This window comes from Dermochelys coriacea, chromosome 6 (genome assembly GCF_009764565.3).
Source record: "Dermochelys coriacea isolate rDerCor1 chromosome 6, rDerCor1.pri.v4, whole genome shotgun sequence".
Lineage (NCBI taxonomy): Eukaryota > Metazoa > Chordata > Testudines > Dermochelyidae > Dermochelys > Dermochelys coriacea.
The window spans coordinates 6,529,238-6,551,896 of record NC_050073.1 but is presented as its reverse complement, the minus strand read 5'-3'; the positions used below and the strand labels follow the sequence as shown (position 1 = coordinate 6,551,896).

Genomic DNA, 22,659 nt, shown 5'->3' with positions numbered 1-22,659 from the left:
ATATCGGTAACAAGGTTCATAGCACATAACCAGCATAGACACAGATTGGGGTGCAGGAGTTTTTAAAGTGTCAGTGGATAAGTGATCTCGGGTAAGCCACCCATAGAATGTATTTAGAGTCTAATTCAGTGTTGTTATAGCAAATAGGTGCATGGGTGCATAGTACTGTACACAGATTTCACCCCTGAAATCTGTACCAGTCCCCTCAGTTGGAGTCTTCAGAGTGTCCTTGTTGCTTGCAGCATAGGTGGGGGGGGGGGAAGAAAGGCCAAGCATGGGCCCCCTGTGTTCAATTTTATACTCTGAGTCCTATGTGCTTGTGGAGCACAAGTCCAGGCACGTCTGGGGGGCATTGCTGAGTCCCCAGGCAATGTTAAGCAATACCCCTGGTGTGGCCTCATGCAGGTGAGTCATTGAATTGTAGCTCCCTTGCTGGACAATGGCTGTTGTTGGATTGTTTGACACCCCACCAGGGTGTTGGTTACCTTCCTTGCTGTTGCCTCTAGGGAGCTAATATCTGGCTGATTCCCCAATTTACAGCATGTTTTAATGACAACCCTACAACACAATTCTCATAACTTCATAATACACATATATGGAGAGAGAAACGACTTTCAGCAGATCATAACCTTTCCCCGGGTACCGTACAAGGCAGGCTTTATAAGCAAGATCATGATTATAAAAAAAAAAAGAGGAATATGGGGGTTCCAGGATGCTCCCCCAAGGTACAGAATGTCACAAAGGGTTCTCAGTTTATGTAGGTCTTTGGGGTTTTGGTGAGGCAAGTATGTGAGGGGACCTTGCATGGTGTCTGGCTCTCTGTGGAGCTGTATTTGATCTCCAGGGTTATGCCCATGCAAAAAATCCTCACCTCGCCCCCCGCTCCTAGGATTTTGTGATTTACCCTCCCAGCACTGGGACTTTCCCCACCCCCCTTTTCCTAGAGGGCTGTGATCCTCCAGCAGCTTTTCCTTAGCTGCTTGCTGTATCTTACCCACCCTGGAAATTGCTTCCTCCTCCCCTTTCTCAGGTGAGTCATTAGCATTTTCACCAACATTCAAGTCTTTAGTAGGATTCTCATCCCATCTTAAAGAGACAGAGTTCATTTCCACAAGTATACCAGGAACAGAATTTTTCCAAAAGTGGGACCTGAATTGGGGTATCCTCACTTCAGTCCCTGGCAAAATCATGGAGCAGGTCCTCAAGGAATCCATTTTGAAGCACTTGGAGGAGAGGAAAGTGATCAGGAACAGCCAGCATGGATTCACCAAGGGCAAGTCATGCCTGACCAACCTGATTGCCTTCTATGACGAGATAACTGGCTCTGTGGATATGAGGAAAGCGGTGGATGTGAAATATCTTGACTTTAGCAAAGCTTTTGATATGGTCTCCCACAGTATTCTTGCCTGCAAGTTAAAGTAGTATGGGCTGGATGAATGGACTATAAGGTGGATAGAAAGGTGGCTAGGTTGTTGGGCTCAACAGGTAGTGATCAACGGCTCGATGTCTAGCTGGCAGCCGGTATCAAGCAAAGTGGCCCAGGGGTCAGTCCTGAGGCCGGTTTAGTTCAACATCTTTATCAATGTTCTGGATAAGGAGATGAATTGCACCCTCAGCAAGTTCACAGATGACACTAAGCTGGGGGGGAGAGGTAGATACACTGGAGGGTAGGGATAGGGTCCAGAATGACCCAGACAAATTGGAGGATTGGGCCAAAAAAAAAAAAAAATCTGATGAGGTTCAACAAGGACAAATGCAGAGTCCTGCACTTAGGAAGGAAGAATCCCATGCACCGCTACCGGCTGGGGACTGACTGGCTAAGCAGCAGTTCTGCAGAAAAGGACCTCGGGATTACAGTGGATGAAAACACGGATATGAGTCAGCAGTGTGCCCTTGTTGCCAAGAAGGCTAACGGCAGATTGGGCTGTATTAGTAGGAGTATTGCCAGCAGATTGAGGGAAGTGATTATTCCCCTCTATTTAGCACTGGTGAGGCCACACCTGGAGTATTGCGTCCAGTTTTGGTCGCCCCCACTACAGAAAAGATGTGGAGAAATTGGAAAGAGTCCAGCGGAGGGCAATGAAAATGATTAGGGAGTTGGGGCACATGACTTATGAGGAGAAGCTGAGGGAACTGGGCTTATTTAGTCTGCAGAAGAGAAGAGTGAGGGGGGATTTGATAGCAGCCTTCGACTACCTGAAGGGGGGTTCCAGAGAGGATGGAGCTTGGCTGTTCTCAGTGGTGGCAGACGACAGAACAAGGGGCAATGGGCTCAAGTTGCAGTGGGGGAGGTCTAGGTTGGATATCAGGAAACACTATTTCACTAGGAGGGTGGTGAAGCACTGGAATGGGTTACCTAGGGAGGTGGTGGAATCTCCATCCTTAGAGGTTTTTAAGGCCCAGCTTGACAAAGCCCTGACTGGGATGATTTAGTTGGGGTTGGTCCTGCTTTGAGTAGGGGGTTGGACTAGATGACCTCCTGAGGTCTCTTCCAACCCTAATCTTCTATGATTCTATGATCCTCTGTCATCCCTCTCTCTATTCCAAAGAGGTCAGTTGTGTGACTGCTCCCCTCTGGGAGGTCAGTTACACAGTTCGCTCTTAAAACCTGAGCTACAGGTTGGGTGCCTGGCTGCACAGAAACTGACCCAGCGTTTCAGTCCTGGGCAAACCCCTCCCCACATGTGATCAATGTGGAGACATCCCTGTACTCCCACTAATTCCTTTTCAGTTTTCTCCTCTGACCCCTGCTCTAAGACACACACCTAGAGTGGAATCTGTCCCCTGTCCAGCTGTGATGAGCGCGCAGATAACAGCCTGAACAGTTCTTTCCCTGGCAGGCACTACGCCCTCCTCCCTCTCGGAGTTGAGTTTGCCTCCAGCTACAGAGTCAGTGGAACCCTCACCCACCTCAGTGGTCTCTACAATTCCATCTCCCTCCTCTGGACTTCCCTCTGGGATACATCTCCCTATGTACGTGAGGTCTGTCCCTTACTTATCTGCAGCCTGCTGGCAGCCAACAACCTGGACAGTTTTCTCACTGGTAGGCAACGCTCCCTCCCTCCCCCCGCCCTTTCTGGGGGAAATGCTGCCTTCAGCTACTGGGCGAGAGGTGGTCTCAACCACACTCACCCCTGGAAGCATACAATTTCCCATGGCTGCAGAGGAATTAAAGAGACACTCTCCCCTTACTCCAGCAGTACCTGAGACCTTATCGTTTTCCTCTGGGGTTTCAGCTTAATACTCAACAGGGTTAAAAACTTACAATCCTTTTTTCCCCAATAAATCTTTTATCTGGTTCTGCTTCTTTCGCAAGTTTAGTTGGTGCTTTCTTTCTTTTTCTTTCCCCTCCATGGCTAATTTCTGGATCTTAATTTCTTTACCTTCCTCTATCTGTTTCAGTTGCAAAACTCTCTGGTATGCAGTTTCTTGCCTTGCATTCTCTGCTTTCATGACTTGCTTCTGGGCTTCAAATACTTTTTTTTTTTAATTCTTTTATCTCCAACAGTCTTTGGGGTTCTCTTTTTCTTCTGCTTGCACTCTGCACAGTTCCAAATTCACAATTTTCACTCATCTTGCTGCTTTTCTGACCCTAACTCCCTTGCCTGAAATAAGCAAACAGAAAATAACAAACGGGTAACTTCTTTGACTGATCTCAAGCCACTACACTTAAAATCTCACTTAAAATCACCACCAGCGTATGAAGTGCAAATCTCACTCAGAGCAACAAGCTGTGCATATAACCCTGCTCGACCATGCCATTGTGACGGGTTCTCACAGGGGTACCACCTGGAACTGAGGTACCACTGAGCCCTCTGACCCACCATCCTGGGCTCCCTCTCTCACTATGCTGCTGTGAAAAGCTGCAAAGCCCTCCAGACTTTCACTAGCTTCAGAACATGCAGGCTCTCTATCCAGGCCCTGCAATGAACCAACAACAGAAAGGCTACAGCTAAGACAACTCCCAGCTCTCCAGGCATGCACCCGCTCAGGAGTCTAAACCCAAAGTAATATCACCTTGTGCTGCACAGGGAACCGTACAGTGTAAGCTCATAAAGTTCACCCCCTCCCTCAATGTGGAGAGGGATATGCAACAGCCTTTGCCCCTTGAGATAAGATTCTCATATACTTCACTCCAACTCACTGGTTTAGATAAAGCAAAAACAAGTTTATTAATTCCAAAAGATAGATTTTAAGTAATTATAAGGGATAGCAAATGGATCAAAACAGATTACCTATCAGATAAACAAAAAATACAAACTAAGCTTAGTATACGAAATAGATTGGACATGAATAGCAGATTCTCACACTAACTGATGGTACAAGCAGGCTGAAGATTCTTAAGGAGCAAACTGCTCTTTCTTTACAGCTTGGAATCCCCAGGTGTTTCATTCACAGGCTAGAAATCCCTTTAGCCTGGGTCCAGCACTTTCCCCAGTTCAGTCTTTGTTCCTCAGGTGTTTCCAGGAGTCTTCTTAGGTGGGGAGAGCAGAACTACAAATTATGTCACTCACTGCCTTATATAGCTTTAGCATCTGATGGGAATCCTTTGTTCCAAATTCAGTTTGTGGAAAAACACTGACATCCCAAAGTGGAGTCTGGAATCATGTGACCTGGTCACAGGCCCTTGCCTGCCTTGCTGAGTCATCACAGTCATTACTCACAGGTTGTCTGGAGTGTCCTCAGAAAGGCTCAGGTGGTGGATAAATATCTCCTAAGACCTATTGTTTTCCCTAATGGCCCATTACCAGGAATGGGTCCTTCCCATCCAGCTATCTAGACTGAAAGCATCTTGTCTAGTGGCCATTACCTAGGTGTAACTACATCTGAAATACAGATACATAGTCACTATTCATAACTTCAGATACAAAATTGATACATGTGCACAAATAGGATAATCATATTTGGCAAATCATAACGTTTCCAATGACACCTCACATGACTTATCTTGTATAAAATGCATCATAATTATACCTTAATCATATCATCATAGTATCATTGTGAAGAATATGGGGTGCACTGTCACAGTCAGCACTTATGCCCGCTGCCGACCAATGCAAAGGAGTAACAGGATAATTAATTTTTTTTTAAATCCTTGATTTTGGCAGTACAAAACAGTAAACTTGTCAGAATGAAGGGCATCATGTATCATGTTGAAATGTATCAAAATAAAACATGTAGCATAAAAAAAGGCTATGAAAGTATGCAATTAGAAGTAATTCAGTAGAAAATCCATATCTAGGTATGCAACAAATGAAGTCACAGAAGAGTGAAGTCTGCACGTCAGCTTTTGCAGGATGGGGATTACCTACACAAAGGGAATTTTTAATAAGTTTTCAATTACAAAGTGTGTGGGGAGGAGGAATCACATGTTACTGGAAGTCCAAAACAGGATTTATAGGAATGTGCAGCTGTTTTAGGGATATGGATTCTTGGGGAGAGGTAACTGCAAAAGTACCAGCCTAGTGCACTGTAAAGGCTCATAAAGAAAAATGCAAATTAAAAGAACCCAGAATGAATTTGTTTATTTAAATCTCATGTCTTTTGGGGTGTAGAACTCATTATTTTTGAATGTTTGTGGCTGTCAGTCTATCTCGGAGTTGTATACCTATATTTGGTAAAAATTACAGTAGAAATTTGCCTTTGAGAAGGATTTCATACAAGCTAGTATAGTGTCTGAATAAAAAGAAAAGGTGTACTTGTGGCACCTTAGAGACTAACAAATTTATTAGAGCATAAGCTTTAAGCTTGAAGTGAGCTGTAGCTCACGAAAGCTTATGCTCTAATAAATTTTCACAGGTTTCAGAGTAGCAGCCGTGTTAGTCTGTATTCGCAAAAAGAAAAGGAGTACTTGTGGCACCTTAGAGACTAACAAATTTATTAGAGCATAAGCTTTCGTGAGCTACAGCTCACTTCATGCATCCGATGAAGTGAGCTGTAGCTCACGAAAGCTTATGCTCTAATAAATTTGTTAGTCTCTAAGGTGCCACAAGTACTCCTTTTCTTTTTTCTAATAAATTTGTTAGTCTCTAAGGTGCCACAAGTACTCCTTTTCTTTTTGCGAATACAGACTAACACGGCTGCTACTCTGAAACCTGCCTAAATAAAGGCACTTAGTGGGATTTTCAAAAGTATCAAGGTGCTTTCAACCTTTACACATCTGGCCTGTGTCGAATATTTGGGAACCGACTTCTGCACACAAGTGGTGAGGTGAAAAAGCAGGAGGGTGCCCGGATAGGAAGGCAAACAGTTGACAAAGGCAATCCCCATTGGTGGCTCAAAGGAAACGGAAAAAGTTTGCAAAAAGCAAAGAAGGACTTGTGGCACCTTAGAGACGAACACATTTATTTGAGCAGAAGCTTTCGTGACTTCATCGGATGCATTCAGTGGAAAAGACAGTGGGGAGATTTATATACAAACACAGAGAACATGAAACATGAAAACCCATTGTTTCATGTTCTCTGTGTGTGTATATATAAATCTCCCCACTGTCTTTTCCACTGAATGCATCCGACGAAGTGAGCTGTAGCTCACAAAAGCTTATGCTCAGATAAATTTGTTAGTCTGTAAGGTGCCACAAGTACTCCTTTTCTTTTTGCGAATACAGACTAACACGGCTGCTACTCTGGAAAAAGTTTGCACACCAGGCTAGGAAATCACTCCGCCTGGATTTCACATGATCTCCAAGACAGGTTTCAGAGTAGCAGCCGTGTTAGTGTGTATTCGCAAAAAGAAAAGGAGGACTTGTGGCACCTTAGAGACTAACACATTTATTAGAGCATAAGCTTTCGTGAGCTACAGCTCACTTCCTGAATGCATCCGATGAAGTGAGCTGTAGCTCACGAAAGCTTATGCTCAAATAAATTTGTTAGTCTCTAAGGTGCCACAAGTCCTGCTTTTCTTTTTAAGGCTCCTGGAGCAGCTCAAGGCACCGGCCAGGCAGGTGCCTTTAAGAACAGAGCCCCTGGGAAGCGGGTGGGGAGCTGCGAGCCCCCAGCCCAGCAGCAAATTCCGCCCCTGGGGGCGGGGTCTGTCCCTCTGCTTTTAAGGCACGGGGGGGGGGGCGTGATTCAGCACTTTCCTGGCTTCGGGTAACCAGGGCAGGACCCGTCCGGCTCCGCAGCTGCAGCGAGCGAGCGAGACCAAGAGTGAGTCCGGGCGAGGGGCCTTGGTGCCCCCCCCCCTCCCGCGGGGCCGCGTCCCCCCCCCTCCCCCGGGGCCGCGTCCCAGACCCCGCTAACGCCGCCCCCTTCTCTGTTCTCTCCGCAGTGCCCGGGCCCTTCACCATCAGCTACTTCCCCGTGCGCGGTGAGTGATGCGGGGGGTGCCCCTCGATCCTGTCCTGCAGCCCCCGGCCGGTGCCCCGCACTCCCCACCCGCAGCCCCCGCTAGCCCAGCCCTGGGCTCCCCCAACAACCCCCGTCCCCTCAGGGGGTGTCTGTTCCGCCCGGCCTGTGCCCTGCGGGGGCTGGGCCGCGAGGGGGGCGTGGGGCAGGGCTGCCCGGAGCCGGGGGGAGCTGCGGGGCGGGGGTGGGGCCGGCGAGGGCTGCCCGGGGCTGGGGGGGAGCTGCGGGACGGGGGGGAGGGTCTGGGGGTCGTTCGGGGGGAGCTGCGGGACGGGGGGGAGGGTCTGGGGGTCGTTCGGGGGGAGCTGCGGGACGGGGGGAGGGTCTGGGGGTCGTTCGGGGTCTGCCTGGGGGAGCTGCGGGACGGGGGGAGGCCGGCGGGGTCTGCCCGGGGTCGGGGGAGCTGTGGGACGCGGGGGGGGGGCCGGCGGGGTCTGCCCGGGGTCGGGGGGAGCTGCGGGGTCTGCCGGTGCCCGGGGGCAGCGAGTGAGGGTCTGCCCGTCCCGTGGCGCAGGGCGCTGCGAGGCCATGCGGATGCTGCTGGCCGACCAGGGGCAGGAGTGGCAGGAGGACGTGGTGACCATGGATCTGTGGCAGAAGGGAGAGCTCAAGAAATCCTGTGTGAGTGAAACCCCTGGGGGTAGCTGGCACTGAGCGGTGGGGGGGGGTCCCTGAGCGGAGTGGGGGAATGACCCTGTGGGGGGAGAGGGGATCCCCTGCTGGGGGAGTTGAGGGGAGTGACCCTGTGGGGCAGGAGGAATCCCAGGGGAGGTGGGGGGCATCTCAGAGGAGATTGGGGACTTGACCCCATGGGGGTGGGGAGAGGGTACTGGGGGAGATGGTGAGTATGGGGGAACCCTTGAGGGAGATGGAGGGGGCATGACCCAGGGTGCGTTGAGGAGGGGGATTGGGCACTGGTTCAGAGTGTCCTCCCCCAATGGCTTTCTGGCCCATCTTGCTGTTGCCCCACTGAGGTGGCGGCTCTGCCCCGTGTGTGTGTGTGTGTGTGTGTGTGTGTGTGTCCGTGTCTCATGCCCTCACCCTGTTGTCCCAGATTGGGCCATGTGACTCCTCACCTTGTGCTCCTTGCAGGTGTTTGGGCAGCTGCCCAAGTTTCAGGATGGAGACTTAACCCTGTACCAGTCTAACGCCATCCTGCGGCACCTGGCCAGGACCTATGGTATGGCTGGGGGAGGGAGGGGCTGGGTAGCTGCGGGGGGGGGGGGGCTGGGTGTTGCGGGGGCTCCCTGTGCTGGCCATGGCTCTCCTCTGGCAGTGCTATGTGGGAAGGAGCTTGGGGAGGCTGGGCTGGGTGTAGGGAGCAGGTGTAGGGTGAGGGGGGAAGGTCTCTCCCTGCTGATGGCAGCTCTCGCTCTGGCAGGGCTGTAGGGGTAGGACCAGCGGGAGGTGGGGCTGGGGGTGGGCGGGGGGGAAGGTCTCCCTGCTGATGGCAGCTCTCACTCTGGCAGGGCTATACGGAAAGGACCAGCGGGAGGCGGGGTTGCTGGACATGGTGAATGACGGGGTGGAAGATCTGCGCCTCAGATACGGCCAGCTCATCTACCAGAACTACGTGAGCCAAGGGCAGAGTCTGTGTCGGGGGAGGTGGGGGTGGGGTGGGGGCAGCTCCAGCACTGAGGGATAGGCCTGGTCGGGGTGGCTTGGGTGTGGCTCCAACACTTGGAGGCAGGAGTGGGCCCCAATGCAGTGAGGGCAGGGTTGACTTTGGTGCTAGGATGGGGAGTGAGGGCGTGGGTCCAGTGTTGGGGACAGGCCTCATTGTGGTGCGGGTGGGTCCGGTGCTAGGACAAGTTAGGATGAGGGGTGGATCCAGCTGGGGGTGGGCCCTGTCATGTTGGGGATGGGTACAGCACTAGGACAGGTTGTGGTGGGAGTGGGCTCCTGGGGGAGTGGCTGGGCCCTGACTCCTGTCTCCCACAGGAGAACGGAAAGGCGGCCTATGTGGAGGCACTGCCAGGGCATCTGCGCCCCTTTGAGACCCTGCTGTCCCAGAACCGCGCTGGCCAGGCCTTCATCGTCGGAGATCAGGTGAGTGTGTTGGGGTGGGGGGCTGTCTCCCCACTCTTACCCCAGCCACTTTGGGGGGGCATATGTCCATCAGTCTCCTCCTCCCCAGGTGACCAGTGTCTCACTGTCCCTGCCCCCAATACAGATGGGTCTCATCAGCTGCCCCGGGGGTATGGCTATGGGCTGACTCCACCCCCTTTCCCCAGATCTCTTTTGCAGACTATAACCTGGTGGAGTTGGTGCGGAACCACCTGGTGCTAGCACCTGGCTGCCTGGCCTCCTGCCCTCTGTTGGCCGCTTATGTGGAGCGGGTGAGTGCCCGGCCCCGCCTGCACACCTACCTGCAGTCGGCTGCCCACCGTGACCGGCCCATCAATGGCAATGGCAAGCAGTGACCCCCATGGATGGATGGAAGGGGCATTCCTGTGGCACAATAAACAGCTACCAGACCAGGCCCCTTTGTGTTTATTGTGGGGCACAGTGGGCAGGGGCAGTTGGTGCTTAGCGCACGAGAGAGGAAATCCATTTCCAGTCCCAAAAGCAGCCCCACACACAGCTCCAGCAGGCACCTGCTGCCTAGAACTCGAGGACCGTGCTGGGAGCTGGGTCCTGTGGGGCTGCTGATTTGTGAAGCTGGGGGGCAGGAGTTGGGCAGTGTTAGCTAGGCACACAGGCTACCTCCTCCCAGGGCCCTAGTGCTATTGAATTTGGTGGCTGTACCCAAGATGGGGCATTGCCCAAGGGGGAGATGCAGCTACTGCTGGGGTGGGATGGGCAGGAGCCACAGGGGCAGTGCCCTGACTCAGAGTGGTGCCTACACTATGCCCTGCATTTATCCTGCCCTCTTCCATCAGGCCAGGCTCTGCCAGGGGCAGGCTGTGTTGCCAGGTGCATGCCCACAAGCATGGAGACACCACCCCTGAGGGCTCAGCATGAGGCATGGCAAACTCACCTCAGGGATCCTTGAGCGGGGGGGTTGGGGCTAAGCACGCCCTAGGGCAGTTCACCCTGGGCTGGGGCTGCTCCAGCAGGTCCTCAGCCCATAAAATCCAATTCTCTTCCAGCCTAAATGAAAAAGCCGTTCGTCTGCCTCTCCCAGCCCCCTGGTGTCAGCATGGCTATCTGCATTGGACAGGGAAGGGGTGGAACCTAGGTGTCCCAGGTCCTGGCCCCCTGTCATAACTCACTGGACCTCACCCACCCTTTGAGGGCCGGGGATTGAATCCAGGCATCCCCAGCATGGGTGTGTGATTCCTCCAGGGGACCCACTCTTGGCCTGGCCTCTTGGGGGTTGGCAGCACCTGTGTCACAGATCCCCAGGATCAATGCTAGGCCCTAGCCTTTACACTATCCCATGGAGGAGCCCTGCGGTGCACCAGCCCCCCCAGGGGCCCCTACTCTTCCTCCAGGGCTGGCCATGTGGCCTCAGCACCAGAGCCTCTGGGCTCCAGCCCTCCTTCACCCTGCGAGCCCTGCCTACCATGTCTCCCTGAAGTCTGGTCCGGTGGGAGACCTGGCTGCTCTTCAGGGCCTCCGACACCCCAGCCCGTGTTTGCAGCGACAGCCAGCAGCATTTTCGAACCTGTTCCACAATCCAGTGAGGCCCTATGTCAGCAGGAGAAACTGAGGGATAAAGCATCATCCGTTCTGGTTGAACCAGAATTCACCAGCCAAGCCCATCCCTGCCCCTAAAGCTGTCCCCCACCTCCCGAACGTGCCCCTGACCTAGCCCAAACTCCATGTTCATACTGTGTCTCTGACTTCCTTCTTTCCTCAGTTCCCAGAAGAGAGCCCCCAGCTTCCTCCAGCAGCCAACTTTTCTCCCCCACCTCCCAGCACACCCCGTCCTTCAGCCTCCCTGCTGGGAGGTGGCAAAATCTTCCTGCTGGGGCACTGGGTGCTAGGGGTCCATGGCCTGGTGACTGGATTTCCCATTGTCTCCTCCCGTTCTCTGCTGATATGGATCGGCCTTACTGGGCCTCCTTTAATGATCAACTCAGACATCTAGGTGACCTTCCCCCACATGTCTCTTAGCCTGCCTTGAGAGCAAACTACAGGGGAAACTGAGGCACACATAGGCTTCGTAAAAAAATATTACAAAGAATTCCCCCTTTGTCACAGCATGTCTCCCTGCTTTCACCCACTACTGCCCCTGGACCTGTCAGATCCGGGCTGGGTGGGAGCTGGGGGAGGGGTTGTTTTTGAAGCATAAGCAGGGGGGAGCTGATGCTCTCTGTAACCTGGGCACAGACACGTGACCCCACCACTGTATCCACATTGGGAACGGGCCTCCCGCTGGGACAGGCTCCCTGGCACATGGTCAGTGCTGCCCTATGAGCAGGTTTGGTTTGGGGGGGGGGGGAAATTTCCAAAGCAGGACTGGCACCTCCCATCCAGGGGTCCCATCAGCCCTGCTGCACCCTGTCGCCCAGTGTGATGAGGGAATTGTCACTGTGGATGTGTTGTGGTGCTGGGATCCCCCTCCCCCTGCATCCGTTTCCACTGCTCCGTCTCACCGCACAGGGCACAGACCCCCTCCCCCGCACCGCCCTTTCCCTAAGGAGGGTCCTTGGTCACAGCCAGCCCAGAGGGATCTGAGAGGTGTGGTGTTGTTTCTTCCCATCCATATGGAAGGGAGTTGCCACAGCTATGGAACAGCTGCAGGAACCTGCCATGGGGGGAGGGGATGCAGCCACCCTGGAGACTCCCCATGGGGACTCCAAGGCCAGGGGATCTTCACTCCAATGGGAAAAGGTGGTAGGAGGAGCTGCTGCGGGACACGCACAGGGACCACACCAGCCCCAGGAACAGGGCTAGGGGACTGAGAGATGGAGAGGCCAGATGGGCCCATTGGCTCACCCAGTCTGACCTCCCGTAGGCTACAGGGCAGAGACTCTCACCCGCTTCCCCTGTACTGAGCCCTGTCACTGGTGTTTGACCAACGTCCGGAAAGGCTCCAGTCTGGCTCTGAAGACAGCAGCGATGGAGCCTCCATCCCGGCTCTCAGGAGTTTGCTCCAGGGGTTCCTCAACTGCACTGTTAGATGGTTGTGCCTCCCTTCTAACTGGAATATGCCCCTGGGTCTTGCCCCACCTTTCTCTGCTAGATCTAAGAGCCCTTTCGTACCTGGTGTTTTCTCTCCCTGAAGGTACTTCAACCTGGTTATCAAGTCACCTCTCAGGTGTGGGTTGGAGAAGCTAGACAGATGGAGCTCTGTCAGGCATTTTCTCCAGCCCTCAAATCATTTAGGTGGCTCTTCTCTGCACCCTCTCCAATTTTTTCAACATTTGTTGTAAAACTTGGCCCCAGAACTGGATGCAGCATCCCAGTATGGGTCTCCCCAGTGCCAGAGGCAGAGGTAAATCCAACTCCCTGCTCCTGCTCATCACTCCCCTGTTTATATAGTCCTGGGTCACACCAGCCCTTTTTGCCACAGCATGGCACCGGGAGTGGACGACAAGTCGTTTGGCCCTGTGATCATTTTGGGGCCTTGTCTGGACAGTTGATGGACACGTGATGGGGGGAAGCTGTTGCTATGGAAAACTTAAATACCCTCCTGTCTGTGCCCCACCGGCTAGCAGAACTGCGTTCCAGGGCAGGAGAATGGGGAATGCTCATATAACAGGACTGGCTAAGGAGATTGCTGGACAAACACACTTCCTCCCTCCCTGGCTGGGCTGGGCTGGGGGCAGTGGGAAATGACTGAAAAGACCCTAGTGTGGGGGGGTACATTAAACAGTCCCCCGGGGAGCTTGGGCGAGACACAGGAAGTTTGGGCAGGACAGAAGGTGCAGACAGCCACGCGAGGGGAGCTGAGCTGAGGGAGAAAGCTCCAGATGGCAGCAGACAAACTCTGCTCCTCAGCACAAGGGTCTGGCTGGCCCAGAGGACTTTGACCCCAGCCCAGGAATGTGCCCAAGTGGGGAGGATGCTGAGGCAGGGAAATGCTCAGCAAGCTTGTTGCCTTGCATGGGTCTGACGATTGTGCTATTAAAGGGCAACCATGGGGGAGACTCAAAGGGGCTGCATGTTTCTCTGTTTCGCATACTGCAGAGCTCTGGAGAGAGCTAACCGGGAACCTAGCCGGCTCACCCCTTCGGTGGAGTGCTGGGAGAGTAGGTTGCCAGGTGTCCAATTTTCGACTGGAACGCCCAGTCAAAAAGGGACCCTGGCAGCTCTGGTCGGCACTACTGACTGGGCCATAAAAAGTCTGGTCGATGCCGCAGCAGGGCTAAGGCAGGCTCCCTGCCTGCCCTGGCTCCAGCGCAGCTCCCGGAAGCTGACAGCATGTCTGGCCCCTAGGCACAGGGGTGATCAGGGAAGCTCTGCGTGCTGCCCCCACCCTAAGAAGCCACCCCTACAGCTCCCATTGGCCGGGAACCAAAGCCAATGGGAGCTGTGGGAGTGATGCCTGTAGGTGCGGGCAGTGTGGGGCCAGAGCCGGATATGCTGGGCACTTGTGGGAGCAGCGGGAGGCCAGGGCCGGCAGGGAGCCTGCCTTAGCCCTTCAGTGCTGCCGAATGGGAGCCCCCTGAGATAAGTGCTGCCCGGCCAGAGCCTGCACCCCGAACTCCCTGCCTCAGGTTGGAAACCCCTCCTGCACCATAGGTGCTGACTCCGTGGATGCTCCAGGGCTGGAGCTCCCCGCCCCAGCTCACCTCTGCCTTGCCTCCTCCCCTGAGCACACCGCATCCTGCTTCTCCCCCATCCCTCCCAGCGCTTGCCGCCACAAACCAGCTGTTTCGCGCAGCAAGCATTGGGAGGGAGGGAGGGGTTGTTAGGCTATAGATATTCAGGTCTGTCTGCAAAGGCCTATACTTTAAGAATTTAGGGATATGTTTATCATTTAGCTAGTTATAGAGATATAAAAGAAAGAAAGACTCAAAATCACTATCTGCCGGTGTAAGGGCCTTCTCTCACTGTGACAGTCTGAGGCCCGGTTCTTAGGCTAAGGCCTCTGGCTAAGCAGCAGGGGCAGCCATAAGCTGGGAAGCGAACGCTCACCTCCTCACATTCCAACCTGGTCACACTGAAATAAGGTGCTAGTGGGCTGTTAGGATACAATCCTGTCCTGATAATCCTAGAATCTCAGGGTGGAAGGGACCTCAGGAGGTCATCTAGTCCAACTCCCTGCTCAAAGCAGGACCAATCCCCAACTAAATCATCCCAGCCAGGGCTTTGTCAAGCCTGACCTTAAAAACCTCAAAGGAAGGAGATTCCACCACCTCCCCAGGTAACGCATTCCACTGCTTCACCACCCTCCTAGTGAAAAAGTTTTTCCTAATTTTCAACCTAGACCTCCCCCACTGCAACTGGAGACCATTACTCCTCGTTCTGTCATCTGCTACCGCTGAGAACAGTCTAGATCCATCTTCTTTGGAACCCCCTTTCAGGTAGTTGAAAGCAGCTATCAAATCCCCCCTCACTCTTCTCTTCTGCAGACTAAACAATCCCAGTTCCCTCAGCCTCTCCTCATAAGTCATGTGCTCCAGCCCCCTAATCATTTTTGTTGCCCTCCGCTGGACGTTTTCCAATTTTTCCACATCCTTCTTGTAGTGTGCAGCCCAAAACTGGACACAGTACTCCAGATGAGGCCTATCACCTTCAGAGAAAGGGAAATGCCTAGAAGATGTAAAAGGAAACTTAGTTTGATAGCATCCTGTCTGGCAAGAACTCACTTATCAATAACTGGGGTGTGAAATCCTCATTTCTGTGTTGTTCTATCACTGTAGTCCCCATTTCCCTATTGTTTGTCTGTATAATCTCTGTCTGGTTCTGTGATTGTTTCTGTCTGCTGTATAATTAATTTTGCTGGGTGTAAACTAATTAAGATGGTGGGATATAATTGGTTAAATAATCATGTTACAATATGTTAGGATTGGTTAGTTAAATTTCAGTAAAATGATTGGTTAAGGTATAGCTAAGCAGAACTCAAGTTTTACTATATAGTCTGCAGTCAATCAGGAAGAAAAGGGGGAATGGGGGTGGGGAAATTGGAATCATGTTTTGCTAAGGGGGAAGGAATGGGAACAGGGACACAGGTAAGGCTCTGTGGTGTCAGAGCTAGGAAGGGGGACACTAAGGAAGGAAACTGGATTCATGCTTGCTGGAAGTTCACCCCAATAAACATCAAATTGTTTGCACCTTTAGACTTCAGGTATTGTTGTTCATGAGAGAAGGACCAGGGAAGTGAGCGGGTGAAGGAATAAGCCCCCTAACAGGGGGGAAGAGGGGGAACGCAGTGCGCTCGGGGAAGAGGCAGGGCTGGGGTGGGGATTTGGGGAGCGGTCCAATAGGGGCAGGGAGGGGGCGGAGTTGGGGCAGGGACTTTGGAGAAGGGGTTGGAATGGGGGCGGGGCAGGGGCAGGGCAGGGGTGGAGTCGGGGTGGTGGGGCGCGAGCACCCACCGGCACCGGGGAAAGTTGGTGCCTATGTTCTGCACCACCCCAGAGCTCCCACCCCCAGCTGGAGCTCCCACACTCTAAACCCCTTTGCCCCAGCCCAGATCCTGCACCCCTAGCTGGAGCCCTCACCCCCTCCCAACCCGAAACCCCTGCCACAGCCTGGAGCCCCCGCCGCCCCTTGAACCCCTCACCCCCAGCTGGAGCCCTCACCCCCTTCCGCACCCCAACCCCCTGCCCCAGCCCAGTGAAAGCTAGTGAGGGTGTGGGAGAGTGAGGGACAGAGGGAGGGGAGCTGGAGTGAGTGGGGGCGGGGCTTCAGAGAAGGGGCGGGGGAATGGTCAGGTCCTCAGGAAAGGGGCAGGGCAGGGGGTGGGGCAAGGGTGTTTGGTTTGGTGCAATAGAAAGTTGGCAACCCTATGGGAGAGGGGATTTAAACTACAGTGTGGAGGGGAAAGGGTCAGTTCTGAGCCCAGGGGCTGGACTCCTGGACAGGAGGGGGTTGCTAGCCAGAAGGTCTTCACCCCAAGAATTGGCCTAGGGACCCCCAGACTGATACAGAGGCTTAAAACACTTGGGAACCCAGCAACTGGATCCCACCCCAACAGTCTAGTGATCAGCGGAGAGAGGGCGCTTGTCTGAGACCCGTGCTACCTCCTAAATCCTCTTCAGACTCCCTGTTCTCCAGAACCAGCCCCCTGGTCTGTAGGTGTGGGTTGCAGTCCTTCCTCTTGCACCGGTGACTTTGCATTTGGCCGTGTTAAAATGCTTGTGATTCGAATGCACCCAGTTTACCAAGCACTCTGGATGGCGCTGTCTGACTGCCCTGGCTGCCTCACTCTTTCCCACACCCCCAGTGGTGCCAGCTGCCCAGCTCCTCAGCAGTGGTTTAATATTTGCTGCTGGGTTAATGGAAACATTAAGTAGGGTCAGGCCTAGTGCTGACCCCTGCAGAAGCACCTGTTGGATGGTGATTCCCCATTGACTACGCCTTTGAGCTCCGTCCATTAGCCACTTCTTAATCCCTTTAATGGGGGTTTAGCATGGCCAGATAGTGCTAATTAGTTAATCTGGAGCCAGAGGAAAGCAAGGCTCTGGAGGAGAGCAGCAAAAGAGAGGGGGAGGATTGGGGGGGATGGGAGGAGATTAGCGTGGCAGGGCTGGCAGAGGGAGATGGAAGGGGATTAGCACAGCCTGGCCAGGAGGTGGGCAGGGATATCTCGTCAGAAGATGTTCCCAGAGCCCCGGATTGTTATTTACGAGTTCTGCCCCAGCACCAGGCTGGCCCCATACATGCCAATGCCCACCCCGGTCCCCCTCACCATGCAGAGGCAGCCCATGAAACAGGAGTGGCACTCAGCACTCCCAGCCCCGCATCTTTACAGGCGCCATCCCGCTCCCTCACCCAGCGCTCTCCAGTTGTGGCCAGGCAGTGCCGGATTAACGCATAAAATAACTAAACTCCTCTTTAGGGCCTCACAATATGAGGGGCCTCTAAAAAAAGAAAATACTGACTCCATTTCAAATTTTATCAAAATCAGTTGACAAATAAAGGAGATATGGGAAAAAGAAGAGTCTCTCTAAATATAGGCATTTTCGTTCATATCTGACAAAAATATACACATCTGGCTACAAACATACCCTTACCCTACCCTTACCCTTCACTAATTGTTCAGGTGGGAGGCCAGGGCTGAGAAAAGAACCATAATTGCACTCATAAAATTGCTATTTCTGTGAGTACGTCTGCTATCAGTCTCCTGAGCCAGCGTTTTGTTGGCCAGCTGCTACTGGTAAAATTCTGACCATGTCTTCGTCACGTACTTAAATAAATAAATAAATAATCTCACTGCCAATAAATTCGGGAACAATTTGAGGTGGGGGCGTTGTGAAGCTGCCCTGCCACACTCCTACTCGTAGGGGACTCGTCCTAGGAGCGATATCATGCATAGCCTCCCCCTTGGCGGGTAAGAGCCGGAAGGCCGCCATCTTTTGTTTACGGTCCAGCACACTAAGTCGTATAGTGCCTTTGCTCCTATTGTCCTTCGTTTTCCCAAGTGTTCGTGGGTTCTTTCTGCTTTGGATCTGTACATACGGACAATTGTGTATTTTAGTGCGCACACCGCTTTCAGCTTTATGCGCTACCCATACTTCACATGATTGAGCGTGCAGATGATCGTCTTATGGGCTTGGGTCAAGTGGATCTCGAGGACGGTGAATTTGTGTTGGCTTCCCGCCGTCAGTTTTGGGAACCTTCACAGTAAATATCAGAGAGTGCTGACGAAAGGATAAATAGAAGGTTTTGAGAGAAGTGAAAGAAGATATACATATATATAGAAATATTCTGAGTACTTGGTGAGCAAGTTATTTCAAACTACATGCAAATATGATTGATAGGCTATTAAATATTCATTATATTTGCTTGAATATAGGCTAGTTTTTCTCACTTTCTCAATGCCTGTCTAGAGATTATTAGTCTTTTTTCTGGTAAATTCTTTCTTCCTCTTTCATGCTTGTTGACACTCTGTGTGTCCAAGGTGTTTACTCGAGATTAATTAGTGGTGCTGGGGGAGACAGAGGATAGAGAAGTGAATTTGAAAGAGATGTCTGCCTAGAAAAAGAGATCTGGATTTTCTGCTTGGTGGGTTTGGATCATGCAAGATAATATTTTATGATAGGTAGTATGCTATGTAAAAAATTCTTATATAGACTTATAAATCACATATCATATGCATAATACATTGTATTTTTATAGTACGGCAAAAGAAAAACCCCAACAATTCATTGTTTCGTAGCGAAAGTTAACCCTAACCGTGTCTGGGGAGGCGCTGTCCATTCCAGATCTCTGTCCCCGTCTCTGCGGTGAGTTGCGCGCAGTCTGGCTGCTCTATCATATATCCTACAGCCCTGTGTAAGATCCCTGTGAGGGCCATGGGCAACCCTTGCGCCACCATGACAGCAAGCTATCCCCTGCCAGTGAACAGTGGGGCTGCCCCCACTGAATGTACCCACATACTCCTCTGGCCAGCTGTGCTGAAGTGGGGATTTTCTGTAATATGTTGATCAATCCTAGGTGTGCCTCAGTTTCCCTCTGTACTGTGTATTGCTGCCCAGTGGGGAGGGGGGGGGGGGAAAAGGTTAAGCCTGCTCTTGGGGCAGCACACGAGATGTGAGGGTGTATCGCACCTTGCTCTCTGGGCCGCAGTGAATAGGTCATTAAGTAACTAGCTAGAACCTGCTGAAAGCGACCCCATATCAACACAGAATCTCAGAATCTGAAAGAGACAACGAGAAGCCCCCCCCCCACTGGAACATTCACACCCAGCAATCAATGATCAAGAGGAAAGAAGTGCCCCTAGGGTGACCAGACAGCAAATGTGAAAAATCGGGACGGGTTGGGGGGGGGGGTAATAGGAGCCTATATAAGAAAAAGACCCCAAAATCAGGACTGTCCCTATAAAATCGGGACATCTGGTCACCCTAGGTGCCCCCAGCAGGGAAGCTGACCAGACACCAGCTCGAGAACAAAGGACTGAGAGGTGACATTAGAGACACAAGGTCGGCGAGGTAATATATTTTATTGGACCAACTTTTGCTGGTGAGGGAGACGAGCTTTCGAGCAACACCAAACTCTTCTTCAGGTCTGTGATGCTGTTGGGGTGTTGTAAAGTGTCCATGTGGTGGGGCTGGGTGCCATGGTTTCTCCCGGAGGTGGTGTCCCGTGGGTTATGGAGTTGGCTCCACTTTTTGTTTTTGTGGTGAATGGGTCATCAGGTTTTGTGACAGTTGTGTTGGGTTTCTTGCATGATTTCCAGGTAAGTTTCCTGGTGGCTTTCTTTGAGTCTCAGAGCCCAGGCTCCAGCCTGAGCCCAAACATCTACCCTGTTATTTTTTGCCCCACACTGATCCAGGCTCCCAGTGCCCTGGGTTTTAGTTTGCAGTGTAAACATACTCTAGGAGTCTATCTCTGTTGGACTTCCTGGGCACAGCTCATAGTGTGAAGGAGGCATGCTGGAGCCCAGGGGCTCAGTCTCAGAGGCAGGGAGGCTGCATGAAGGAAGAGTGGGACCCCTTGGAGGTCTGGCATACTGAAGGGTTCCTTCAAAATACTGTTGAAAAGCTGGGGCCTAGCACAGAGCCTGTGGATCTGTGTTAGAGGTGGGTTACTGAATGCACTGGTGGTATTTTGCAATAAGTGACTTGCAGCAGGAAAACAAGGTTAGTCAAAGGAAAATGGCGTATAACCAGCTCCCTCAGAGCAGAAGCACAGAACTGGTCAGGAAGAGAGGGACAAGTGTTGGAAAGTTCAACGAGACGCAATTGATTGCATGGTGGACAAGCTTGATTGAATCAAGAAGCAGGGTCCAGACCCGGGCAGGGTTCCTAAAGAGTCTGAGAACAGCAGAAGTTGCAGCCGCAGCAGCAGCAAGGCACGCTGGTGAACCTGTTCTCCTTGCAGCAGGTTCCTTGCAGCAGTACTCATGATCCGGTTCCCCTTCGACAGGGCTGAAGCAGTGGGAGTTGGAGCTGAGAGTGAAGGAGCTTCAGTTAGAGAGACAGAGATTAGGGGCAGGCCAACAGCTCTGCTGCTGTAGCGCTTCAGTGTAGACACTACCTACCCCAACAGGAGAAGGACCTCTCCTGTCAGCCGAGGTAATCCACCACCCCGAGAGCCAGTTCGATGGGAGAATTCTTCTATCGATGTAGTGCTGTCTATACTAGGCATACGCTGTCCATGTTGAAAAATCCACACCCCTGAGTGACGCAGTTAAACCAATCTGATTTCCTAAGACCTGGTCTAGATGACCGTGAGAGGCAATGAAATCATGAGGAAGAACAATGGAAAAACCAGGAAAAGCAGCGAAAGCATGAGCTGGAGATGAAGAAATGGAGGGGCAAGTGAACCCACACGGGGTAAATGGTGAAGGACCATGGGTTACCTATTCCACAGGGAGCCTAGATACCAAAGTGTTGCCCCAGTTTGGGGGGAGGATATCGATGCCAATCTCACTGCCTTTGAGAAGGGTTGGAATTTGAACCTGGTTGACCCTGCACACCGGCTCTGCTGTCTCACCCCCCATGCTCGGTCCCCCAAAGCCATAGAGCCATACAGCCAGATGGACGGCGTTAATACTGGGGGCTGTGAACTGTTCAAAAAGGCTCCACTGCTTAAGTTTGACCTGACACCTGAGGCTTATAGGAAAAGTTTTTGGGGTGTACAAAAGACCCAGGATGTGACCTAAATGGAAGCCTGCTGGGGGAATTCTATCTCCATAGTAAAGGTGCAGGCATCACCGCGCTGGGGGATTTGTATAATCTGGGCGGGTTGGAACAACTCTCTGAGATATCTCCCCATGAGTTAAAATATGGCTAGTGAATAGAAAGCCTAGAGAGCTGCATAGCACAGGCTGGGGGGTGGGGGGCAGATGCATTTATGGCAGTAGGCCTGGGTATGGAAAGAGACCCAAAGGAGACTGGCCTAAGCATGAGTCCTGGGAAAGGGAATTAATTAAAACTAAAGTAGGGGGAGCAGCCAGCTCCATTAGACCCCTGCCAAGGGATTGCAAGGAAACTGAGGCACAAATGCTGAAAGGAAGGACAACCTGGTTCCATATGTGAAGCTGTGTGCCCTGCCTATGACTCAGAACTCAGTGCAGAAACAGGAAGAATTGGGATGGCTCGTACCTGGGATTCTCCAGGACATCAGCTTTGGCCATGTCCTTGGGAATGACTGTATCACTTTTAAGACAAAATCCAGTCTTTTTCTGTAACAGCCAAGAGTTTGAACCAAGAGAACCAGAAGGCTCAGACTGGAGGTGTCAGTGAAAAGGCAAATAGCTCAGTTGGCAGGGAGCAGGGCATTTCCCCCCTTGCCTGTAACACTCAGGATACCTGTCTGTCTTTCAGCAGGCCCCTATATCTGAGTGGGGCAGAGGAACATTTCCCATCTCCACAAGGGACATGTGAGTCAAATGGGCTCCGGCAGAACTTCCCTGAGGCTGTGGCCAAGGGAGCCAGCTCACAGCGTGCTGTCCCTGGGGAAACAGAGTCAGAGCTGAGCCCAGTGGGAGCTGAGACCCCAGCTGAGTGTGGGCCAACATGGGCAGGACAGGAGGACGCCAGGCAGGTTTGCCTTCTCCAGGGGCGAGAGAAGTCTCAGAGAAGGGTAAAGCAGCTGGACGGCTGCTGCTATTAACACAGACACTTTGTCAGTGGGTGGCCATGGCCATGGTGCGCTCTCTTAAACAAGAGGCCTCAAATTACAGCCCACCAGCAGGTGGGAGGGCAGGGCAAGAGGGGTCTCTGTTCTGGGGGCAACAGCAACAGGTTAGACCCAAAAGGGAAAATGGGTTCCTGGCATACACACAGCCCTGGGATTGGGACACAGATCTGTTGTAAAGTGTTGAAGGCTGGAAAGTCATTGCCTTAGGAATGCTGTTCAGGCTGCCCAGTGCATCTGTCCTTGGAGCTCCAATGTTATAGTGTGAGTAGCCGATCAGGCATCCTGCTCGTTCAGCAGATCTCAATGTTACTCATGAAGAAAGACCACCGGCAGAGTTCGGTGACAGAGGCACCCATCCAGGTTTATTGCCCTCAAGACACAGTTTTAGTGCCCTGGCTCCATGGTTATAGGTACACTAACACATGAGTGCTCCGTGGCAAGGAATAGCTCAGTCATCAGCGGGAATCTCTGTTGTCCTCATGGCTACACAAAGGGTTAAGGTCAGGGACCCCAAAAATTATAGACTGAGACAAACAACTGGGATAAACACCTTATGTACCACATTACGTGTTTGTTACCTTCCCTTGTTCCTCATATCTTGGTCAGAACACTCTTACTCATTATTTTGTCAAACCATCTGATCTCGTACTAGATTGGGATGTAT

General features: G+C 52.4%; 1 protein-coding gene across 1 annotated transcript; it reads left to right on the top strand.

Moving 5' to 3' along the window:
* Positions 1-6,920: 6,920 nt before the first annotated feature.
* GSTP1 (glutathione S-transferase pi 1) lies at positions 6,921-9,828 on the top strand. The gene is made up of 7 exons (XM_038406142.1): positions 6,921-7,148; positions 7,270-7,308; positions 7,861-7,967; positions 8,439-8,526; positions 8,816-8,919; positions 9,288-9,395; positions 9,581-9,828. Coding segments are annotated over exons 1-7 (636 nt in total). The 5' UTR covers positions 6,921-7,147; the 3' UTR covers positions 9,770-9,828.
* Positions 9,829-22,659: the final 12,831 nt, after the last annotated feature.